The sequence below is a fragment of the Erinaceus europaeus genome, chromosome 1, assembly GCF_950295315.1.
Source record: "Erinaceus europaeus chromosome 1, mEriEur2.1, whole genome shotgun sequence".
NCBI classification, from domain to species: domain Eukaryota; kingdom Metazoa; phylum Chordata; class Mammalia; order Eulipotyphla; family Erinaceidae; genus Erinaceus; species Erinaceus europaeus.
The window spans coordinates 96,550,687-96,574,423 of NC_080162.1; the positions used below are offsets into that span (position 1 = coordinate 96,550,687).

The window sequence follows — 23,737 nt, forward strand, 5'->3', positions numbered from 1 at the left end:
ATACGCAGAGCTCTTAATGTGCTTCACTGAGTGACTCATTAGGTGCGGATTTATTTAGAAGCAGCCTTCCATCCATTTTGTTTCCCTTTCAGTTTTAACCCGATGGTGATTGTTGCTCCCTAATTTTAAGCAAGAGAAAAGTGACCTTGAAGAAAAGTACATCTTTAAGCTGCCCCTACACTGTGTTAGGTTATGACTCCAGCGGCAACTGGGCAACACTACTGCCCAGATTTCACCGGATCCTCACGTGTGAATCAGAAAAATCTACTAACCTGGCTGGATTCCCAGCAATGACCTGTCTTAAGGTGCAGAGCAGATCTTCCTTCTCAAAAAGAGTTAAATCTTCTTGGCCTATAAGTAGCGTATGCTTTGTTCCAGGCCCAGTAGTATTCCTATTAAACTGATATGATAGCAAGGCATACCATTTGGGGTCACACCTTTGGATTTGAACCCAGTTCTTCCTTGAGTAAACTTGGAGGAGCCTCAGTGTTTTTGTTTGTGATATGGTGCACCTGGAGAACACAATATTGGAAGTGATATATTCATGGAAATGCAAACTCCTTTCCAGTGCACCTTCTATGAATATGAATAGAAATCATCCATGTGTGTAAAGTATATAACATAAAGCAAACTTGCCAACAGAAAGCTCTTAGTGGGCAGAGGGTAGATAGCATAATGGTTATGCAAACAAACTCTCATGCCTGAGGCTCCAAAGTCCCAGGTTCAATCCCCCGCACCACCATAAGCCAGAGCTGAACAGAGCTCTGGTAAAAAAAAAAAAAAAGAAAGAAAAAAAAAGAAAGAAAATGAAAAGAAAAGAAAAAAGAAAACTCTTAGTCTTCTACTCACCACCACAAACCTCCACCCCCTCCACAGACACACAGCTTCTTTTTTTTTTTTTATTTAAGAAAGGATTAATTAACAAAACCATAAGGTAGGAGGGGTACAATTCCACACAATTCCCACCACCCAATCTCCATAACCGACCCCCTCCCCCGATAGCTTTCCCATTCTCTATCCCTCTGGGAGCATGGACCCAGGGTCATTGAAGGTTGCAGAAGGTAGAAGGTCTGGCATCTGTAATTGCTTCCCCGCTGAACATGGGCGTTGACTGGTCGGTCCATACTCCCAGTCTGCCTCTCCCTTTCCCTAGTAGGGTGACACACAACTTCTTTAGTTTCAGTGATGATAGAACATCTGAGCCATTAAAAAATTATGGTGATTGGGGGCTGGGTGGTAGCGCAGTGGGTTAAGCACACATGGCACAAAGCATAAAGAGTGGCGTAAAGATCCTGGTTCAAGCCCCCAGCCCCCCCTCCTGCAGGGGGGTTGCTTCACAAGTGGTAAAACAGGTCTTCAAGTGTCTATCTTTCCTCCTCTCTGTCTCTCAGTCCTATCCAACAACAACAATAGCTATAACAACAATAACACCACAACAAGGGCAACAAATTGGGAAAAATAGCCTCCAGGAGCAGTGGATTCGTAGTGATAACCCAGTGATAACCCCAGAGGAAAAAAAAATGATGGTAATCAACAAAGACAGTAAAATGCACTGACATTTGGGGCTCTACCTCTTCATTCTTAAGGTCACATGTACACACTGTAGAAATTGGCAGAACTAAAGCAAATTTGGGTTGAACCAGGGTTCAGTCTAGATGAGGACAAAGTAAGTAATAATAAATCCTAGTAACGAATCTAGATGTTCCTGGAATGTCCCTAAACTTTATTCATTTTAAAGTCCAATTTCAGAAAGGCTTTGATGAAGCCCATGTGTCCTAGCACTTTCATTACTCCAGTGAGTGGAACCCTGCTACCTCCTGTGACCTCCAAGTACAAGTTAGGCATGAGAAGGGCAGACGATCTTAAGTTTAACATGGTCCAATTCCAGTTTCCAAGCTCAAGACTTTTTTTCAGGCCAATGCTGGAAATGGGCCTTGAGCCAAATTTAACTTTGGTGGGTGCTGTAGACAACTTCAGTTTATGTACCAGTCAGCTCCTGTCCCTGGAAGATTGCTGTGCCTCCAGCTTTGCATTCTCAGTCCTGTTCTCTCTAGTGTAGGCTGTTTTTAAATGCCACCAAGACCCTGACCTAACCTTCTCTCCTCCATCTTTCTTCCTGGTTGAGGCCTTACTGCATTCAGACTCACCAGATTCAACACCCCTTGGTTCTCATAAAATGCCTCAAACCCACTCTTTGTCCTTTAGGTAGTTAGTTATTCTTATTTTGTTCCTGTACCTGATTCAGAGCTGGTCCTCAGCAAAATAGAGGAAATGGCCAAATGACCACATTTTTCTTGTTTCTGATGTGAACCCAAATCTCTGAGATGAGGAAACATGAATCATTTATTTAGACAGAGAGGGAGAGAGATCACAGCGCCAAAGATTCCTTGAGTGTGGTGGAGGGCAGGCTCAAACCTGAATTGTACATGTGGCAAAACAAAACACTATCCAAGTAAACTGTTTGACTGACACAATACTGATCCCTTTATTCAATGTATTGTATACCTTCATGGAAGCTTTTGGTACAAGGTTTCCAGAAGGATTGGGTGAGTAAATACCAGAAGAATTGTCATGTACACACACAGCTGGACTAGTGAATGAACACGTGAGGGGAATGAATGAAAGATTTTAGTGGTAGAATCTGTGCCTCAACCACAGAATCCATGTATGGAAAGAAGCCCACACAGATGGAGCCTGCACAGCCGCATTCTCACCACGCACAGCTGACCACATTGGTCCTTTTCTCCACAGGGGGGAAGCTTTGACGTAGCAGACAGAATGTTCCACAGTGTGAAGAACACATGGGAATCGGCCTCTCGCGAGAACATGAGTGATGTCAGGGAGCTGATCCCAGAGTTTTTCTACCTGCCTGAGTTCCTGACAAACTGCAATGCTGTGGAGTTTGGTGAGTGGAGATCTGGGCAAGGCTTAGGTGGACTGGGTGGGACAGGGAGGGTTCTCTTTCCATAGCTTATCGGTCATCGCTAAACTTATTATCTCTTGAACAAAAGCCCCTGGACAGATAAGTGCAATTACTATGAGTCATCCACTGGGTGGCAGCACCTGATGTAGAGGGCACTGAGGAAGTGGGCCCCAGGTTGCCAGAACTGCTCTGAGCCATGGTTTTGTCCACAGCCCTTCCCCAGGCTTCAGTCTACAGCAAAGCAGCAGCTGGGGAACAAGAATTACTGCTAACTGCCAGCACTGGCACGTCCTGCTTGTGATCCCAGATAGGACTCTCATTCCACTATGATCCAATTTCCTCCCATGTTCCATGACAAGGTTAACTAGTACCCAGAGATTTTGTGTCTCCTGGGACAGATGTTTGGGGCAAGGGGTTATCCAAGAGCACCCTGGCTACTTCTCTGTCAAATAGCAATGCCCTCTTACCTATTCCTTTAGAGAAGGAATGAAAATTTTAGGGAGTCCCAGAGAGCAGCTCTCTGGTAAGCATGCTTACAGGAGCCTCCAGTATTAATGCCAGGGTGGCTGGCAGAGCAGATGAATGGGCAAAGCCAGGGGCAGGGCATGTGCTGCTCTCCACCCAGAGTATGAGAAGGGACCACCAGCCCTGTGAGTGGCACCCATTATTTATCACCAGTGCCTACCTAGAATCTCAGAGATCTCTTTCCTCAGAGCCCCCTTTCTTCCAGATAACACATATGGGAATGCACCTTGAGCCAGTGGAAAGACACAGGCTAGGCACAGCCAGAGAGCCAGCCCCTGCCGTGGGCACTCACCTTCCTTATAATTTGTAGCCAGAGTATATTTGGAATAATTAAAACATACCCATGCCCAAGCCCAGTAAATCTACTTTCACAGATTGCCAGTCCCTGTTCAGGGTGCCATTATGCCGGGCTAGCTTCGCGGATGGGAGACAGATGACCAGGGACTCATGGCTGAGCTGGGAAGCAGTATCTCTTTATTCATGTAGAACGCAGCACAATCTAAGCTATCTAAACTATATATAATCACAAACCTGTCCTTATATATATACTTGCCAAGTAGGGTGGAAACAGGATGTGACGTAGAGAAGGTGGAGCGAAGAGAGACTGGTGCAAATCAGGGTGTACTATGAGAGGGGGCGGAGCAAAAAGACATGAGCCAGTGCGGATTAAACCAATGCCCTGCAGGCAGGGTGGTGCTTAGTTAACAGTGGTTATGTAAATAGAATACAGTGTTAAGCAGGGGGGATTAAACCAATGAAACAGAAGGGGTTTTAGAAGCAGAATTAGAACCATACCAACAACATATATATATTTTTTTATTATTTTGGGGCCAGGCAGTGGCGTACCCTATTATAAGTACACATATCACCAAGCACAAGGACCCAGGTCCGAGCCCCACTCCTTGACTGCAGAGGAAGCTTCATTCTGCAAAGGAAACAGTTCTATGATTATCTATCTTTCTCCCTCTCCCTCTCAATTTCTCTCTAGTCTGTCAAATAAAAATAGAAAGAAAAAAAAAAAAAGGAATAAATGGCCAAGCACCAAGCCCTGGTGATAATCCTGTTGGAAAAAAAAAAAAAGAAAGAAAGAGAGAAAGAAAGAAAGAAAGAAAGAAAGAAGAGAATTTTAAAAATTTCATTTAATTGTGATAGAGACAGAGATAAGTAGGGAGAGATAGAGACTCCTGAAGCAATGAAGCTTCCTCCCTACAGGTGGGAACTGGAGGCTTGAACCTCTGTCCTCATGCATAGTAATGTGCACTTTACCAGTTGCACCAGTGCCTAGCCCCACTTCCTAACACACACTTCCATGAAATATGGTGTCCTTGGCACTGAGCACTCTGTTTCTTAAGTGTCCTGTGTGCACCAGAGATGGTACCCTCTCATGTACAAAGGGCAGTTCCTGTAAGGTGTGGTAAAGCCTGTAAAAAGGGTAAGTCAGGGATGTTTGAAGCCACAAGGAGGGTTACCAAGTAGCCTGAGGGTAGGCGTGCTGGCCATCGAGCACTTCCGCACCTTGGGAACAAAGGCAGGGCACTCTCTGGGAAGTGGGATTCACTGCAGAAATAGTGTCCTTGTCAAGAGCCACGTATCGTCAGGGAAACCAGACAAACAAGAATGAGGTCATAGAGCGCATCTGCAGACATTTCTTTTTTCATTTTATCTTTTCACTACCAGGATTATTGCTGAAGCTTGGTTCTGGCACAACTCAACAGTCCCTATGAGTCCTTTATTTCCTTTTTGTTTTCTGATAGAGAAGAGACAGAGAGGCAGAGAGGGAAAAAGAGAAACACCTGCAATATTGCTTCACTACCTGTGGAGCTTCTCCCCTCCAGAGAGGAACCAGAGATATTGAACCTGGTGGGTCCCTTCAAATGGTAACCTGTGTGCTTTACCAGGTGAGCCATCACCTGACTCCCTAAAGACTTTTCTTAAAAGCATTGGGGATTTTTTTATTAATAATAATTTAGTGGGGGGTAGATAGCACAATGGTTATACAAAGAGACTCTCATGCCTGAGGCTCTGTCAAGTCCCAGGTTTAATCCCCCACACCACCATAAGCCAGAGCTGAGCAGTGCTCTGGTAAAAAAAAAATTAATTAATAATAATGATTTAATAATGATAAGCTAGATTGTACAATAACAGGGGTACAATTCCAAGCAGTTCCCATAACCATACTTCCATATCCCATCCCTTTCATTGGAAGCTCCCCTATTCTTTACCCCTCTAGGAGTATGGACCAAAATTCTTTATGGGGAACAGAAGGTGGAGCATTGGATATTTAACTGGGTCTTTTAACGGCTCAAAGATGTTTATATTCCATGCAGGGATGTGGGAAGGAGACAGAAGATATAGACAAAGGAGTGAGATGGTATTTGAAACTAGGAAATCCTATAAGAAATATGGTTCGAGAGTGACTCAGAAGGCCCCATGTTACTCTCATTCTCAGGATGATCATGCCTGAGAAGTTGATGGCTGAGCTGAGTCTGAGTGATGGGTGGAGCCAAGTTGGGCACAGAACTGTAGGCCAGAGAGAAGAGGGAGATCTTATCCTAGGTTCTCCATGAAAGCTCTGGAGGATTTAAACAGAATCAGAGCTAATGTTTATTGAATATCCCCATCATGTGCCTGGGATTTTTCTAGGCACATTATGTACATTTTCTCTTTTAACCCTTCTGTCAGCCCTGTGGGATAACAGGTAGGGAAAATGAATCCCACAGAACTTGAGTTGTTCAAGGTTGTACGTACAGCTAATGGGCTGAAGAGAGAGATTTGGGCTTGAATCCAGGCTTCCCTTCTTAATGTCTCGGGAAGCTCCCTTTGAAAGCCCTGTTGTCCTCCTCATGTTAAAAATGGAGAGAAAAATGCATCAATTATAAATTTGGATGAAAATTCAATAAGAGATTTATGCCAAACACCTAGCAGAGTGCCCTGGCATAGAATTAGGTGCTCAAAATATGATAGCTTTTATCAACATGGTTACTATCTCCTTTTTTGTTTTTAGCGCTATTTAAAAAGCACTGAGATTAAAAGGCATAGAGAGAGTAGTGTGGGAAGAAAGACATATAAACAATGATGGCACTAAAACAATTTTTTAGACAGGACTTGAAAAGCAACCGCAGGCCCTGCCTGGGAAACAAAGAGGGTTTCATAAAGAAATCAAGGGCTTCAATAGTCTTGATCAGCATAGGGTCTGTACCCCTACCCAGTTTATCTACCAGTTTGCTGGCTCCCTTAACTCCAAACCCCGCTGTTTCTCACCACATTCAGGCTGCATGCAGGATGGGACGGCTCTGGGCGATGTGCAGCTTCCTCCCTGGGCTGATGGGGACCCTCGTAAATTTATCAGCCTGCACAGACAGGTGAGTCAACCAGGGAAGCAGTCCCTGGTATTCTTAATGAAGACTCAGGGTCTCTCTCTCCCCAGTGTTCTTGGAGGCTTTCTGTCCAAGGAGTGGGCTGGTGACAGGCATTACTGAAGCTCTTCTGTCTGGAGAAGCGTGAGAAGAAACGGGGCTTGGCGGAAAAGGCTTGGGGCCCTTTTAAGTGCCCCATTAAACTTTGCCCCTGTGCTGATTTATTGTAGGACTCACTAGTGGAGGTGAATTCAGATTCTTGTTCATGGCGGGTAAGCCAGTGACCTCATTAAACCCTAAAGGCAGAGTTGTGTCCTGGACCATCCTGCCTAGTATAACTCACAGAGGGGCTGGATGCCCCAAGGGCCTTTCACTTGCCAAAGGATTTTCCAGGACTGTGAGTAGAGTCTAAAGCGCCTTTTGGAATAGATATCCTTGATCAAATACTTGGGTTGGTACAGTGACATGAAAATATTTTCAGCATCATTAATCATCGGGGATGCATAAACTGAAACCACAATGAGATGCTGTTATATACTTATCAAGAGTATGTGGCTAAAAATTCAAATATGGAGAAAACCAAGAGTAAGCAAGCCTGTGGGGGAATCAGAAGTCATCATACATTGCTGGTGGGATAAATAAAATAGTACACCCACGTTGTGAAAAAAGCTTAGCATAGTGTCTCTTAAATTTGAAGATGCATTTGCCATATCATCTGGTAATTCCACTTAACAAGGGAAATGAAAGCCAAGAAAATATTTTTCTTTAATGTTTCACTCAACCCGACACATAGTCTGCCCAATATAAACAGGAGGTGTTTTACAGAAGCAAAATTGTTTTTACACTGCTGGAGACAGTGTATAATGACCAGGAAAATGGTAGATTAGTCAGACAGTTTAATGGGAAAAAAAATGAGCAAGGTGGTATCTATGGTATCCATAGGAGACTTCAAAAATATTCAGAATTTCCCAGGGAACCTGGAAGGACATACCTATGTGTAGTACTGTTTTCCTACACAGGGTAAAGTAATTAAAAAATGGAAAACTTCACTCGGGCTTTATCTGGGGCTTAGACAAATGGGAGATTTATTCCATCATGGTTATTTAGTCACAGCAAAATAGGCAAAGGGGCAAAGACCAGCTAGTCAGGATGGCGGGAGCCATGAGTCCATAAGCTAGTTACCAACACTCAAATACACATGTTCAAGGCCCAGAGGGAAGTGGCATGGCGGGTCCAGGGAGAAGAAGAGCAGGCAGGGAAAGCAGGACCTGAGAACAATTTCCACCAGTCGCTTTAATAACTTCCCATAAACACACAACCCTTTGTGGGTTTGTGTAATCTGTAGAATACTCATCAGGCTGACGTCAGCCATATGCTAATTGCTAATTACATTCCTGTTCTGACAATAGAGCTCTGCTCAAACTCAAAAAACAAAACAAAACAAAACAAAACCAAAGTTGTCTGCTTTTGCTTCTGGCTGACACTGACGGTATGTGCAAGCAGAATGTGAAGGCAGAGTTGGACTGAATGAATGGTATATGCCTACCGTAACATACACATAGAGAAACCCTGCACACAAAAGAGTGTAGACAAAAAATCTGCAGCACATACGAGTTCCAGCATTTAAAGAGGACAACAATATACATGAAATCCAATTTGGTGCCCTACTCCTGGACATGCTCAGGGTCATCATTGTAGCTGCTACTACTGTCTGGAACTTGTTGTGCATCAGCATGGCTGCAAATGTCCCCACAAAGATTGCCCAATCTTTGATCTCATTTTCAGAGATACACAGGTGGCACTTGCTGGGGACCATTCTTCCTCCACAGCATGGTCTCCTTAATTGCTATCCTTATTCTCAACCTTTTGACATTCTCCGACGAGAACTAGTTCTCCTTCACCTTGTCACATCTCAGCAGGACCCTAGATTTTATTTCACCCTGGTCGTTTTCATTTGGATACCATTCCCAGATAGTGAGGTGTAGGGATCCTGAACCACACAGATATCTTTTGGTGTAAGTGATCTCAAGTGGTGAGAGCTGCAGATTTGGTTTTGTCGCTAGTTTCTACAGGGAGGGAGAAGTCGGCTGATCCTCAGATGGCCTGCACATCTGCACACTTATTGCTCACCCATCCCAGGGCAACATCATTTGCCCTTCCTGTGCAGAACCAGCATCCTGAGCTGCGCAGCGGGAGCATGCTTCTGTGAACAGTCTACATTTTCATATTCTTTGGGTTTTGGTTCCAGGCTTTGGAAAGTGACTTTGTCAGTGCCAACCTCCACCACTGGATAGACCTCATTTTTGGTTACAAACAACAGGGATCTGCCTCTGTAGAAGCAATTAACACCTTCCACCCCTACTTCTATGGGGATAAAATGGACCTTGGCAGCATTAGCGACCCCCTGATCAGGAGCACCATCCTGGGGTTTGTCAGCAACTTTGGACAGGTGCCCAAACAGGTATGCCATGCCATGCCCTTTGTCTGACTTGCTCAAAAGAGTGTGTATCCAGTTGATGTGGGAGAGAGGAGATATTTTGATCCTGGATGGGAGCAAAAACAGAAACTGGGGGGGAGAGGGTCAGGTGGTAGCACAGCAGGTTAAGCACACATGGTGCCAAGTGCAAGGACCAGCATAAGGACCCTGGTTCAAGCCCCTAGTTCCCCACCTGCAGGGTCGCTTCACAAGTAGTGAAGCAGGTCTGCAGGTGTCTATCTTTCTCTCCCCCTCTCTGTCTTCCTCTCTCTCGATTTTTCTCTGTCCTATCCAACAACAACAGTAATAATAATGATAACAACAAGGGCAACAAAATAGAAAAATGGCCTCCAGGAGCAGTGGATTCTTAGTGCAGGCACTGAGCCCCAGCAATAACCCTGGAGGCACAAAAAACCAGAAACTGGAAAAGAAGAACTGTTTCTAGGTAACTGTAAATACCTTCAATGAGGCGATATTGATAAGGCAATGTCATCATTAACAGTCATGATGGAAATGACAAATTCATCTATGATCTACGTGACAGACACTTTTGACTTGTAATAGACATTCTGATAAGCCCTTAGAATTTAATTATTTTTTGTCTCCACCACTGAGTCAACTTTTTCTTTCCAGAAATAGAGAGACAGAGACAGAAATAGAGATACCACTGCACCAAAGTGTCCCCTAAAGTGATGTGGGTCAGGCTCAAAGCCACCTTACTGAGTATGAAAAAATCTAAAGAATATCTCATAATCTTTAAAACCTAATATTTATAAAAACTAATAAATAAATAATACATTTTAAAATTTTAATGTCTTCGTGCATCCATTAGGACCGTATTTTAAAAAGAAAAGATAAAGGGGGGGGACTGAAGAGTGCCTAAAATGTGATTAGTGAGGGTGGGAGTAGATAGCATGTTTACACAAAGGGACTCTCATACCTGAGGCTCCAAAGTCCCAGGTTCAGTCTCCCACACCACCATAAGCCAGAGCTGAGCAGTGCTCTGATATACATACATACATATATATATATATATATATATATATATATATATATATATATATCCAGAAATGTTCCTTGTTAGTGTGATTACTACAATAAACCCTCTCATTCATTCTGGGTGTAGCAATTAGAGAGGCTAAATGAATCTTTTGCCTGTGGCTGCATAGACTGATGACAGGTAAACTTCTAGCCCCATTTCAGTCCCTGTGTAGTCTGCACCATATTGCCAACAGAGTAAAGCCATCTAAATTGTGTCTCACCCCCTGGTGGGAGATCTGTATATGAGGCTTGAGAAATCAGCCCAGCACAAACCATGTGTGTATTAGGGGGCGGGGAGCAGGATGGGAGACTGGGAGAATATGGAGCTGATCTGAGAACATTCTTTGCTTCAACAGCAAGAATATTTCCAGATCCTACAGACTTAACATGGCATGCTTTCTCCAGTTATGCAAAAAGTTAGGCATTAGGGATGATTTGAGGTAGAGACCTAAGGGAGGGAAAAAAAAAATGAAAGTAAGAAAGGCCACTGCTAGGTGTTGTCTGTCCTCTTTGGAATGTTTGAATGAATGTTATTAAGGAATTCTGTGCTGATGCCCAGATGGGTGGGCCTGCAGTAAGAAAAAGGAAACATCTGTAAGAAACTCAGTCAGATGAAGACAGGTATGTTTGATCAAGGGTGGGAAGAGGGCCATTCTGATCCCATAACCAGAGAGGCAGTACTCCTCCTGGGGACCAAGTGATTCTCATAAATGTTATCCTTTGCTCAATATTTAAAGATGAAGTAATTGACAGACAAGAGGGCTACCTCTCCCTGTGCTGCAACATGACCCTAAGGAAGGAGTTACCTCTCTCAAGAAAGCCCCAAGTCCTTCATCTTTAACAACTAACACTTGAACCATAATGGTGTCAGGAGCAAACCCAGTCCAAATAGCAGCTAAAGTGGAAGTGCAGCTGTGACTTAGATGGGGACAACTCCTTGTCTCTCCCTTGTGATCCACTTGCTGTGTGTCTGCCCCTTTGCCTCTCTAGATCTTTACTAAACCCCACCCCACAAGGACTGCTGCCGGGAAGCCGTCACTAGGAAAGGATGTCTCCTTATCTACAAGCCTGCCTGGCCACCCACAGCCCTTTTTCTACAGCCTGCAGTCTCTAAGGCCCTCTCAGGTCACCGTCAAAGGTGACTACCTGATCCTGCTTTGTTGGGTGTCCTGTCCCAGAGTTGGTCTGGAAATGATTGTGGTTTTTTAGAGCGTTAGGTACACAGAGCTAGAGAGCTTCTCAGATCCTGACTACGTGACTGTGTCTCCAATCACACCAGGGGTCTAGGGAGAACAGACCTCTGCTCTAGAAATGTGAGGGCCACCTTGTCAGAACCTGTTTTGTGAAGATGCACCTGTCTGTCTGAGACACACTCACTTCCTTTCATTTTTGCTTACTTTTTACACACCTCCTTTCCCCCTTCCTCCCTCCCTTGCCATCCTTTTAGTCTTCCTTAAGCACACACACACACACACACACACACACACACACACACACACACCTTTAGTTTTCCTTTTTTCCTTTCACTTTCATGAAAACAAGTGACTCTCTCTTGGCTTCTTTGTCTCTTTTATGCACACATATACACAGAGTACTACCTCTTTCTCTTTCTTTTGTGCATATCCTCATCTTTCCATTTATCTCTTTCTCCTCGTTCTCATTTTCAGACACACACACACACACACACCTTCTCTTCACCTCCAAAGTCAAGTGGGGTACCTAGGTTCCTATGAGTGATTGTTACTCTGAAGTACACAGGCAGACCTAGTACCACTAGCCAACAACATGTGTATTGGGGTAAACAGTCTAGGTAAGAGTCCTAGTCTTACCACTTCCTAGAGAAGGTGGGATGTTCGTGTGTGTGTGTGTGTGTGTGTGTGTGTGTGTGTGTGTGTGTGTAGTCTGATATCTGTACTACCCTTAGGTCTTCACTGCTTTTAGGATATGTTTATACATGGAACATTCTGGAGTATAATGCCAGAGGGTGTTGTCAGTGTGTCATGTTTCCCTTAAAGTCCAAGTACAGAGCCCCTATCCTGTAGATACGATGCCTGAGAAGAACAGAATCTTCTGGTCCTCTCTGCCACAAGAGCCCTGGAATCAGCCCTTCAGAAACACTCGGGAACCCCCCCCCCATGGTCATCCATCTAGTCAATGTGCTAGGTCCAGGGTCAGCTTCTGACATGTCTCCTGGGGTGAGAGGAGGGAAGTGAGCAGGCAGGTGCTTTGTCAAGTTTAGGTAACCTGCCTATAGCTCCTCTCTGGCCTTGCTGAAACAGGTATTGTCTTTGGCATGTAAGTTCCTCCATACTGACCGGGGTGTAGATATGTACCTTTTCTCTCTAGGCTCAGAATCCCCCAAAGGAGCCATTGGCCACATCATCTCTACAGAGAAGGCCATCCTGGCCGTGGAGAGGAACAAGGTGCTGCTGCCTCCTCTTTGGAACAGGACCCTCAGCTGGGGCTTTGACGACTTCAGCTGCTGCCTGGGGAACTATGGCTCTGACAAGGTGAGTGAGCTAGTGCTGGGGAGCAGAGGGCTGCACAGACCTCAGCCTTCCAGCAGCTGGAGCAGGTCTTCAGCCCAAAGCAGGGACAACCACCACATCCAGCTTGCTGCATGTGGCTATCCCCCAGCCAAAAGCCTTCTCCGTCTCTGCTAGGATCTCAGGAGTGGCTATCACAGGTCACAGGTTAGCAGTGCACCCCATCATCACCCCCACAGCAGATTCTGCTTCTTGGTGGTCATATGGCTGAAACAAGCCTACCCAGATTCTCACTCAGTGGGATTGTTTTGACCTCTTTTACTGTGGCCACTGCCATGGTTTAAGCTCAGAGGATATACTCAGAATGTTCAGGGTCAGGGTTGGGGGGTCAGGCAGTAGAGCAGCAGGTTAAGCACACATGTCGCAAAGTGCAAGGACCAGCAAGGATCCTGGTTCGAGCCCCTGGTTCCCCACCTGCAGGGGAGTCGCTTCACAAGTGGTGAAGCAGGTCTGCAGGTGTCTATCTTTCTCTCCCCCTCTCTGTCTTCCCCTCCTCTCTCCATTTCTCTCTGTCCTATTCAATAACAACAACAATAATAACCACAACAATGACAAAACAACAAGGGCAACAAAAGGGTAGAAAAAGCCTCCAGGAGCAATGGATTCATGGTGCAGGCGCCAAGCCCCAGTAATAACCCTGGAGAGAAAAAAAAAAAAAAGAATGTTCATGGTCCTCTGAGTTTAAACCATTATGACAGCTATAGGAGTAGACCTTCTCATTATGTCTTCTCACTTCTGCCTCAATCCATTCATTGACCTCCTTCTTCTGGGTGTGATCCTGACTGCCTCCCTCTCCTCCTCTCCTACCTTGTGCCCCCTCTCCCTTTCCCTACCATATCACAGAATCACCTGTCCACTGAATCTCTTGCCCCTCCCTGTCCTTCTCTGCCACTTTCACAAGGCAATCAGTTGGCCAAACCAATTTCAGTTGTCACCTCCTTATCAAACCTATATCCAACTTCTCCAGGCCAAAGGACTGGCCCCTGGTGTTCCTGTGGCTTTTACATGGTCCCTTAACTGCAGGCTTACATGTCTCTCCTCAGCCAACAGTGTATGAACTCCATGGGAACAGACCCAGGACAGCCTGGATAGTTACCATTAATAATCCCACTATAGTCCTCCGCTCTACCAAGTGACCTACTGAAGGCCCCACTTCCATTAATAATCTCATTTTACACCCGAACAAGTGGCATATCTCCTGGGTTCAAAGCCGAAGGGTTGGCCAGCAACATCTAGACTTGTCAGCATTGCTCTGTCACACTGCCTGTTCCCCAGGACTATGCAGTCCTGGTGTCTGTGTTCATCCCATTTGTCTCACACAGATCCTGATGACGTTTGAGAATCTGGCTGCCTGGGGCCGCTGTCTGTGTGCTGTGTGCCCAACCCCCACAGAAATCATCACTTCCGGGACCAGCACTGTGGTGTGTGTGTGGGAGGTCTGTGTGGTCAAAGGACGGCCCAGAAGCCTCAGCCTCAAGCAGGTATATGCCTCAGGCAGATGTACCTTTAGTCTTGTATCCATTGAGCTGTGACTCACAGTGAGCTTCTGAGGATGGCACACAGTTATGTGCCATTTGAGGCCATCACTTCCTATCCTTGGGGAAATTTCATAAGTACACAGGGAAGGTGGCTCCTTGGAAACCCACATGCCCATTTGGACATCACAGCCAGTATATCAGTTTCCTCACACTGGAGGACACATATAAGCACTAGCTCCAGGCAGGCATTTTGTCTGGAGAGCCTCATGTTACCTTCTCAACTGCCCTGTATATAGTTCCTATCATCACTCCAATTTCACAGAGGAAAATAAATAAGTGAGCAACAGTCGAGAAATAACTCACTCACTAAATAGGGTGAAGGACTTTCCATGTGTGTTTCCCATGTTTGAGCTCTAGTACCACATGGGAGTGTGTCACAGCACCACGGGACACACCAGTGTTGTGACGTCTCTCCCTTTCTTTGTTTCTCTTTTCCTCTCTCTTCGAATGAAAGGTAGTCCACAAGTGTGGCAAAAACCCATGCATAGGCAAGAACTAGATTCCACAAACAAACAAACAAACAAAAATACAAGGAAAATAAGTGGCATGTCCAAGATGATAGAGATAGAAACTGAAGGACTATTTCAGAATGGAAGCATTTATGGCAGGAATAAAGAGAGCTGGCAGACCAAAAGGTGGAGAACAGACTCTGATCACACATTATGAATCAAGGAGACATACAGTAATAAGAATAGTATATATTCTTTTAAATTATCTTTATTTATTGGCTAGAGCCAGCCAGAAGTTGAGAAGGAAGGAAGTGATAGAGAGGGAGAGAGATAGACACCTGCAGCACTGCTTCACCACTTTCAAAGCTTTCTCCCCGCAGGTAGGGACTGAGGGCTCAAACCTGGGTCCTTGCACACTGTAACATGTACACTCAACCAGTTCCATCTCCACCTGCCCCCCTGCCCCATATGCATTTGTTTACTAGAGATGCAGCATTCATATTTTTAGTATTAAGTATATAACTCCACTTGGTTTTTATTAGTTTATGACTTTTTAAAATAAAATGGAAATATTAGCAAGAGTATAGGATAAGAGGGGTACATTTCCACACAGTTCCCACCACCAGAACTCCCTATCCCATCCCATCCCTTGATAGCTTTCCTATTTTTTATCCCTCTGGGAGTAAGGACTGAGAATCATTACTGGGTACAGAAGGCAAAGGTCTGGCTTCTGTAATTGCTTCCCTGCTGAACATGGGAGTTGGCAAGTCGATCCAGGTTCCCAGCCTGTCTCTCTCTTTCCCTAGTGGGGCAGGGATCTGGGGAGGTGGGGCTCCAGGAAAGTGGGGTCCTCTGCCCAAGGAAGTCAGGTTGGCATTGTGGTAGCATCTGGAACCTGGTGGTTGAAAAAGAGTTGAGATATAAAGCAGAACAAATTGTTGACTAATCATGAACCTAAAGCAAGAATATTGCAGATGAAGATTTGGGGTCTCGTCTGCATTCATTTTTATCTTGTTAAGCAGATACTTTTCTTTCCACTTTTAGATGAGGAAACTATGGTTCAGAAGCATTGTTTGCACCTAAGCTATATTGATGAACCTCTGTACTCTTGAGCTTGTTTCCTTGTCTGAGGATACCACTGGAAGACATTTCCAACTCTAAAATGCAATTTCATGTGTTTAGTTAACTATGTATGTCCAAAGTAACATAGAACAACATCAACCAAACCAAACTGACCATATTTTTAAAACTAACCCCCTTGCACTGGAACCAGTACTGGGTTTCTCTAGACACTCTTCTATTCACTTAAGTTTACCCAGAGTCTTCTTTAACCCCTGGCCTGTATGTGGTGGCCGCTCAGAAACTTACCAGATGCTAAGATTTGATGTTCGCTACTCGAGAGGCCAGTTAACTAAGTGGCAAGTGTTGTTAAGAGTAAGGAAAGTTTAATTTAAGAACTAGCAGCCTGAGATGATAGACTTATGCCTCAAAAGACCATCTGATTCTCATAACCCAGGATCTGGGGTTTATATATAAGGAGGGAAACAGAATCATGGAACAAAGAGAGGAAGAGTGGGAGTCCAGTCCCATGACTGTACAGCTGGATTCTGTGATTTGACTAATCACCAGAGTATAATATCCCCGCCAGGACAATCTGTTTCTTGCAGAACTTTGAGATTCACTGCTTAACAAACTTTACAGGAATCCTCTAAAAATCTCTTTGATGGGACTTGTAGTTGTATTCTTATTTGTCACCCCCCTCTCCCATACGTCCAGGACTGTCCCCTAGCTAAGCAACACATAATACTAAAGAACATAGCTTACTATTAATTAAGACAAGGTCAAAAACCTAGGGAAAGAGTGATAGGTCATGGGAGAATGATATGAAGCAGCTATGTCCTAATGCCTTTTCACATACAAGCATGAAGCAAATGGATTTAGTAGGTCAGTGCTGAGGGAGCAGGTGTATCCTTCAGGGACACCAGTGCCTATGGAGAGGCAGCTGTGCAGGTTCTGAAAGGAAGTCTTCTGAAAACATGCTTGCACCTCCCTGACTTTCCATGTTACTCCAGAGCCATGTTCTTCTTCTTGCCTTTCCCTTAATAGTCCTGTCAGGGCACGGACTGTATTTCTGTACCTGATGCAGCCCAATCTCAAAGCCGACCTTGGAGAGCTAGAAAATGATCCTCTCAGGGATGCTCCAAAGTTCCCTTTAGTACCGAAGATGCACTGTAAAAGCTCAGGTATTGACAATATAAGAAAGCAATTTATCATTCTCTCCTGACTCTAATTCACAAGAGAAAGATATAGGGAATTCTAGGCGCTCTTATTTCCTAGGTGAAATAAGTCATAAAATAACCTTGCAAGCAGTTTTTAAAATTTTTAAGGTATCATCACATTAAAGCCAAATGTTAACTACACATCAAAATCAAGAACTTTAATCCCTATAAAAGTTGCCTTTGTTACATACTCCATATACATACACTTTTGTAGCACTCAATATTACATAGATGTTTTATTGTATTTTCACCCAGCCTATCAAATGGCTTCTGTTTTTCTGGTACTTCTAAAATTTACATTTCAATTTTTCCATATGATTCCATTTTTTGTAAAACTGCATTTCAATTGCTTTGTTATGTCAGAGCACCTCAGTTTAATAAACAGTTTCTCCCAAATCTATACAATTACATTGCTCCCAGTTTTTTTTTTTAACCATTTTAAATAGTGCTCCAGAAAGCGTTTGCCATTTGCTTCTGCTTGTTTCTATAAAATAAAGTTCATGATGAAGAATTACTAAATAGTGACATAATGCCTCCTATGATAGTTCTAGATTTATAGTGCAGCCAACAATTAATAAAGAATATCTTCTCACCACCAGTGTATTTTGCCAGGGAGGTCTTTAAAAGATTTTTTTTTTCCTCCTATTAGAGTAAGTAGGTTCTTTTCATTGACTATGTAGAGAGGTCATATTGTAGGAAAGCAAAAGAGCTCCTGAAGAATATATTGAAACCTTTTTTGATTTCTTTCCAGATGGGGGAGGCTAGATGCCTGCTGTGTGATGCTTTAGTTCCCAAGCTGCTGGGTGGCAGCAAGTCCGAACTAGCTGGTCTGGTTCTCTCACTCTACAACCCTGTAGAGAACAGCAGACATGTCTCCACTGAGTAGGTACTTAGCTCAGAGCTTCTGTCTCTGAGTCCCAACCTAACTCCTGGGTCCTCTGGCTTTCACTCTCTAGAGTTCCCACACCTACCTCCTGCCACGGTCAGAATTTAAGTCACAATACTTAGTTTATTTTGGAAAGAAAGCCAGAAAGTCAAACCCTCTCCCTTTTTTCTTCCATTAGATAGTTTCCATTTTCCTAGGGTGACCCAAATCCTCTTCCATGGGTCATGTCCAAAACCTTGCCAGCACCATCTGGTTGGTGCCCCATTAGGATCCATTGACAACAAATGGGAATCTGTGACTGAATTTTTAATTACTGTGATCAGGCATCATGACAGTTATGAATAATGATGCTCAGTCTCATTGACCCAAATAAGCCACATAAACATGCTTCAGAATGCCACCTTCACACTTTGGTGACTGATTCCAGAAGACAGAAGACACATTGTATATATCTGATCTCAGATGAAGTTTGTTGGCAGTGTCTAGACAGCTTGTGATAGAAACTAAACCATTGCCAGCAACAGTGGGGCCAAGAGTAACAACCCAGCCCTTCAGAAACATGTCTCCATGTGGCAAGGCCTCTGGTCATATCTGGAAACACAGCCATCTTTGAACCAAGTCAGACCCTGAGGTTATTCTGAAGGTTAAGTCAGTGGTCCAGCTGCCATGTGGTAAGACTCTTGAACCATGACCTGACTGACCTTGCAGATTCTCTGAAGCACATGTAGCAATCTAGGTTTCTGGGCCCTATATCCAGGGTTCTGATTCAAAAAGGTCTTGGGTAGGGCCCCAAAATTTGCATTTATATTCCAAGCCATTTTTTATTTTTGATTAATAGAAGTTCATAAGCTTATAAGATCATAGGGTATAACCCACACCACTAATAGCCAGCATATTTTTCACAAAGTCTTAGACATAGTTTGTTTCACTCTGAGTTAGTTCATTTGTTTGTTTGTTTTTTGCAAGTTCATGTATTCGGTTCTCTAGATTCCACACATAAGTGAAACCATATGGTAACTGTCCTTTACCTCTTTACTGATTTCACTAAGTACAGTCAAAGATCTGGATATAGAAATTGTGTTTCTAACAAGTTCTCAGATGATTCTTATTATGGTGCTGATCAGAACACTCTACTCAAAACATCAGTGCCTCTACATTTAATACTAACATGCACTATTTTGGAATATAAGATAGCTAGCTACCTGGGGACACAGAGTTTAGGGTTTCAACTGGTCTCTGCTTAAATCCAGCTGGAAATGAATGAAACTAAGAGGCCCACCATAGAAATACACACACACACACACACACACACACACACACACACAGACAGACAGACTTTGGAATAACATAACGAATCTCAATTTCCTTATTTAGGACCTTCTAATGAAAATGAGTATATCCCAAAGAAACTGTGTTAAGGCTCTTTCTCCTAACATACAAGCTTGTCTTCTGTCTCCAGGCCTTGTATGGACACACACAGGCTGTCACTTGCCTGGCAGCTTCACTCACATTCAGCCTCCTGGTGAGTGGCTCTCAAGACTGTACCTGCATCCTGTGGGACTTGGACCACCTGACTCATGTGGCCCGCCTGCCTGTTCACAGGGAGGGCATCTCTGCCATTGCCATAAGTGATGTCTCGGTGAGTCCCCTATTTCCCAATGCTTATATACTTAACAAGTCTGTGAACCCAGGTGGTAACATGGTGAATGATTACAGGTGTTGAATGTCTACCAACCAAGAATGTTCAGAAGGCCCCACATGTGTGGAATATGTTTATGAAGTGTCACCATCCATGTGTATAGCAGCTAGGTCTAGATGTTCTCTTTTTCTCCTTTATTTTTCTCCCTCAGGTTGGTGTGGATGTTGACAAGTATCTGTTATGGCATGGACACTGTGTAATTGGGGTACAAGTTAGCTTTGGTTAGGCTTGACTAACTTATTCAGCTCATTGACTGCATATCAGTGTTGACTTAGCAAGTGCCTCTGGTCTCTGTGGCAAAAAAGTGTCATTTGGGTGTTGTAGGAGGTCTCAGATACCTTAGTTAGTCTTCTGAAGGTTGAAGATGCTGAGCAAGTAGCAGGTGGACAGACTGTGATCTCAGCGAGGAGTGATGCTAGCTCTCACTGTTGCAGGGCACCATTGTTTCCTGTGCGGGAGCACACTTGTCCCTATGGAGTATCAATGGGCAGCCCCTGACCAGCATCACCACGGCCTGGGGTCCAGAAGGAGCCATAACCTGCTGTTGTGTGATAGAGGGGCCAGCATGGGATACAAGCCATGTCATTGTCACTGGGAGTCAAGACGGCATCGTCCGGGTAGGTATATCTTGGGTAGGATAGAGACATTGTCCAAGAAATGTGTTCTATCTGTTCACTTCCTCCCAAGGATCAAGATATGTCAGTTGCATTTGAGACTAGTCTAGATCAGGTGCTCATGGCAAGTAAGGGAAAAACCAAAATTCTTTCAGGTAAACTGCAATTAAACAAGATATTTTATACATACATGTATGAGATAAACAGTGATTTCAAAGTATGAAAGCTGAATGATTAAACACGTACGAATAGCTTAATGCTTAAAATCTTGCCATCCATCCATCCCTCCATCCATCCATCCATCCATCCACTCATGTAACCATTTACCTATATATCTATTCATTCATCTGCTGATCTATCTACCAATCCATTATTTATCTCTCCATCCTTAATATTGTAATAAAGAACTCTTTTTGTGGGTTTTTTTTTTATGAAATCTACAGATTTATTAAGTTCTTTAAAATCAAGGTAGGGAAATAAGGAAAATAGGTAAATACTCAGCCATGTAGCATGAGTCCTTCCATGACCACTCACCAGCATTCAACTTCCACAATGCATAGGTCTTGGAAGAAGATAAGAAGACAAGATGAAGAGCAAAAGGCAACTTTAACTATTTCCACCAGGCCCTTTCTTAGTCTCCAGTTACCACAATTCCTCTTGATTTTACATCTATTCAACATCTGTCAAATGCTGATGATATGTGATTTACGCTAGTAATGAACTTTTCTTTTGTTTAGAGTCAAAAAAGCATAGCATATTCCCAACACTTCCATCCATTCACCCATCCGTCTACCCATATAATCAGTATCCCTCTAACAACCCATATGCCCACTCATCTATTCAGCCCCATCCATCCATTCATATACCCATCCACCTATAAACCCATCCATCATTCTGTATATCTGAGGAAGACCTTCCCCCAAGATAAGTTCCCTATACCTCATCTGGACTGTGAAGGACAGAGGGTCTCTCAGAATGTGGGATGTACTCAATTATATAGAACATGAGGAAGTCATGAAGGCTTAGACCATGTAGGCATGGTTACACTGTGGGATCACAACCCTGGTCTAGCTGACCAGATATATTTCTTTCATGGACCTGCCCAAAATGTGCATGAAGGAATTTCATGCATTTAGCACCATTCATTCAATTGGTAATAAATAGCCCCTGGTGATGGCTCAGCACTATGCTAGGTCTTATAGGGAGTTTTCAAAAGCATTATGTGGAGACTTGTCTTACAGATTATTTGGTCTTATAGAATATTCAGACTTGAAAAGAGAGAAGTTGTATAAGTAAACCTGAGAAAACTCACAGCAGTCCTTGGTACAAAGGTCCACACACAAAAGATGGACAGGCCCAGTTTTTAAACAGGGAGGGAGTGGTATCTGGAGAAGAGGATGTTAACTAAGTGAAATGGTAATAGATTAATTGTAGAGGTCTGTCCCTGAAGATAAGGGGTTGAAAGAAGATATACTACTGACAGAGGGGTGGGCATAAACTTACCAAAACTACAGTTGTGATTGGCCAAATCTGTGATTAAGGGATCTGACACCTAAAAGTTTTTCTACTAATAAATCAACTTAGGAGTGAACAGGAGTAGTGAATTTATTTTCAGTAGAATGGCATCAGAGAAGATGGCAATTCAGTTTGAGTCCTAGGGATGAGGAAAAGTCTGAATATATGGAGAAGGTTGTGGAGAGTCAACATGTAGGAGTAGGAGACACTGAGCAGGAGACATGAGACTGAGAAGACCTTCCCCCAAGAGAAGTTGTCTACAGGACCTTCATGTGCCCACTTATTCCCTCTTGAGTCTCCTAAGTATGAGAGAACAGAATGGACACAAGTCTGAAGACACAATCATTTCTTCAGTCCATCCTACTTTCTCTTTTCTTGACAGGTCTGGAAGACTGAGGATGTGAAGATGTCTGTTGCTATACAGGCAGCATCTGAGGAGCCCTTGGCTCAGCCACCCAGCCAGCAAGGTACCTGCTATACTAGAAATATATATATATGGGGTGCTCGTGCATTGCTTATCTCCCTCTGCTCCCCACATTCAGCTAAGGGCTATACTTCCACCCAAGCTTACAGAATCCAAGGAAATTATGAAATATGTTGGAATGCTGACAGGTCTTCGGGGGTTATGAGCATAGTGAACTTGAGCTGCTGATGGAGTGTGAAGCAGTGCAGAGAAGCCCTATTGAATTTTGGCTTAATCCTTCAGGATTAGTGAGTTCTGGATGTTCTTTGGACATTTTAACAGTAGTGGTGGTAGTTGTCAAGAATTCTTGAGCTTCAGGAAGGGGACACACCTCTCACAACTTGGTCTAATGTTTTCCATCTGCCTGGATGAATGCCAGCTCTCCAACATAGGGCCTGGATCCATCTGGCTACTTGCCTTACCAATTGGCTGCAAACAGGACCAGTGTGGAGCCATATGTAAATGGAGAGGAAGTGTTTGCATAGTGCCTCACTGCAAATTCTCAAAGTGGATCAATTATTAGTATCAGTGTCAGTAAGCCCAGAAGGCATACTGAAAATCTATATCTGAATTCTCTTTTCAAGCTAAGCCCCTGGAAAAGTGTGAGGTTGTTAAAAATTCCCATGTCAAGCAGTCCCTGGTTGAGGCTTGGTTTTTACTGAAGTCAGAGAACCACTATCCTGGAGCAAAGCCCTCGTAGGGTCATAGTAGATGGATCTGAAATAAGAAAATAAATTCCCCTTTCTGCCCTTACAACATTGAAGACAGAGCTGAGAAAAATGGTTGGCTGTATTGGAGGAGGTGATAATGGGAAAACTGAGACAGGTGTGGAGGAAGCGAAGGTTTCAATGGGGAGGGTCTGTTAATTGTCATGGAGGTTGGTCTAGTGGTAGTGGTGACAGGTTGTGTGAGGTGTGTCCCCTTTTTAAAATTTCTTTAGTGGGGGATTAATGTTTTACTGTCGACAGTAAATACAATAGTTTGTACATGCATAGCATTTCTCAGTTTTCCACATAACAATACAACCCCCACTAGGTCCTCTGTCGTCCTTCTTCCAGGACCTGTACTCTCCACCCCACTTATCCCCTTTCAGAAGCTCAAGAATTCTTGACAGCTGCATCATTAGATCACCCTTCATAAGGATCAATAAAACAGACCCTCCCCATTGAAACCTTCGATTCCTCCATACCTGTCTCAATGTGTCATCATGGCCACCATTACAGAGTTATGAGGAAGAGAACTGATCAAGAGCACCTCCCCTCATGCACACTTCTGTGCATTGCCTTATTTCTTGTAGCAGCCCTATGAGAAAGACATGGCCTTGACTCGTGTATGGGAAATAAAGAAACTGCAGCACAGAGTTTCAAAACTAGTTTTCCCAGAATTACCCAGAAACAAAGCTTATCATTACTGTTACCATTAACACT

General features: G+C 43.8%; 1 protein-coding gene across 1 annotated transcript in view; it reads left to right on the forward strand.

Annotated features, from left to right (window-relative positions):
- Positions 1–23,737, forward strand: part of WDFY4 (WDFY family member 4) — a 358,549-nt gene that overhangs the window by 319,118 nt on the left and 15,694 nt on the right. The window contains exons 52-60 of the mRNA XM_060191396.1: positions 2,752–2,905; positions 6,719–6,810; positions 9,053–9,265; positions 11,312–11,459; positions 12,647–12,831; positions 14,190–14,348; positions 19,479–19,658; positions 20,153–20,335; positions 22,230–22,314. Coding sequence (XP_060047379.1) covers positions 2,752–2,905; positions 6,719–6,810; positions 9,053–9,265; positions 11,312–11,459; positions 12,647–12,831; positions 14,190–14,348; positions 19,479–19,658; positions 20,153–20,335; positions 22,230–22,314 — 1,399 coding nt within the window. The remainder of the gene's footprint in view (positions 1–2,751; positions 2,906–6,718; positions 6,811–9,052; positions 9,266–11,311; positions 11,460–12,646; positions 12,832–14,189; positions 14,349–19,478; positions 19,659–20,152; positions 20,336–22,229; positions 22,315–23,737) is intronic.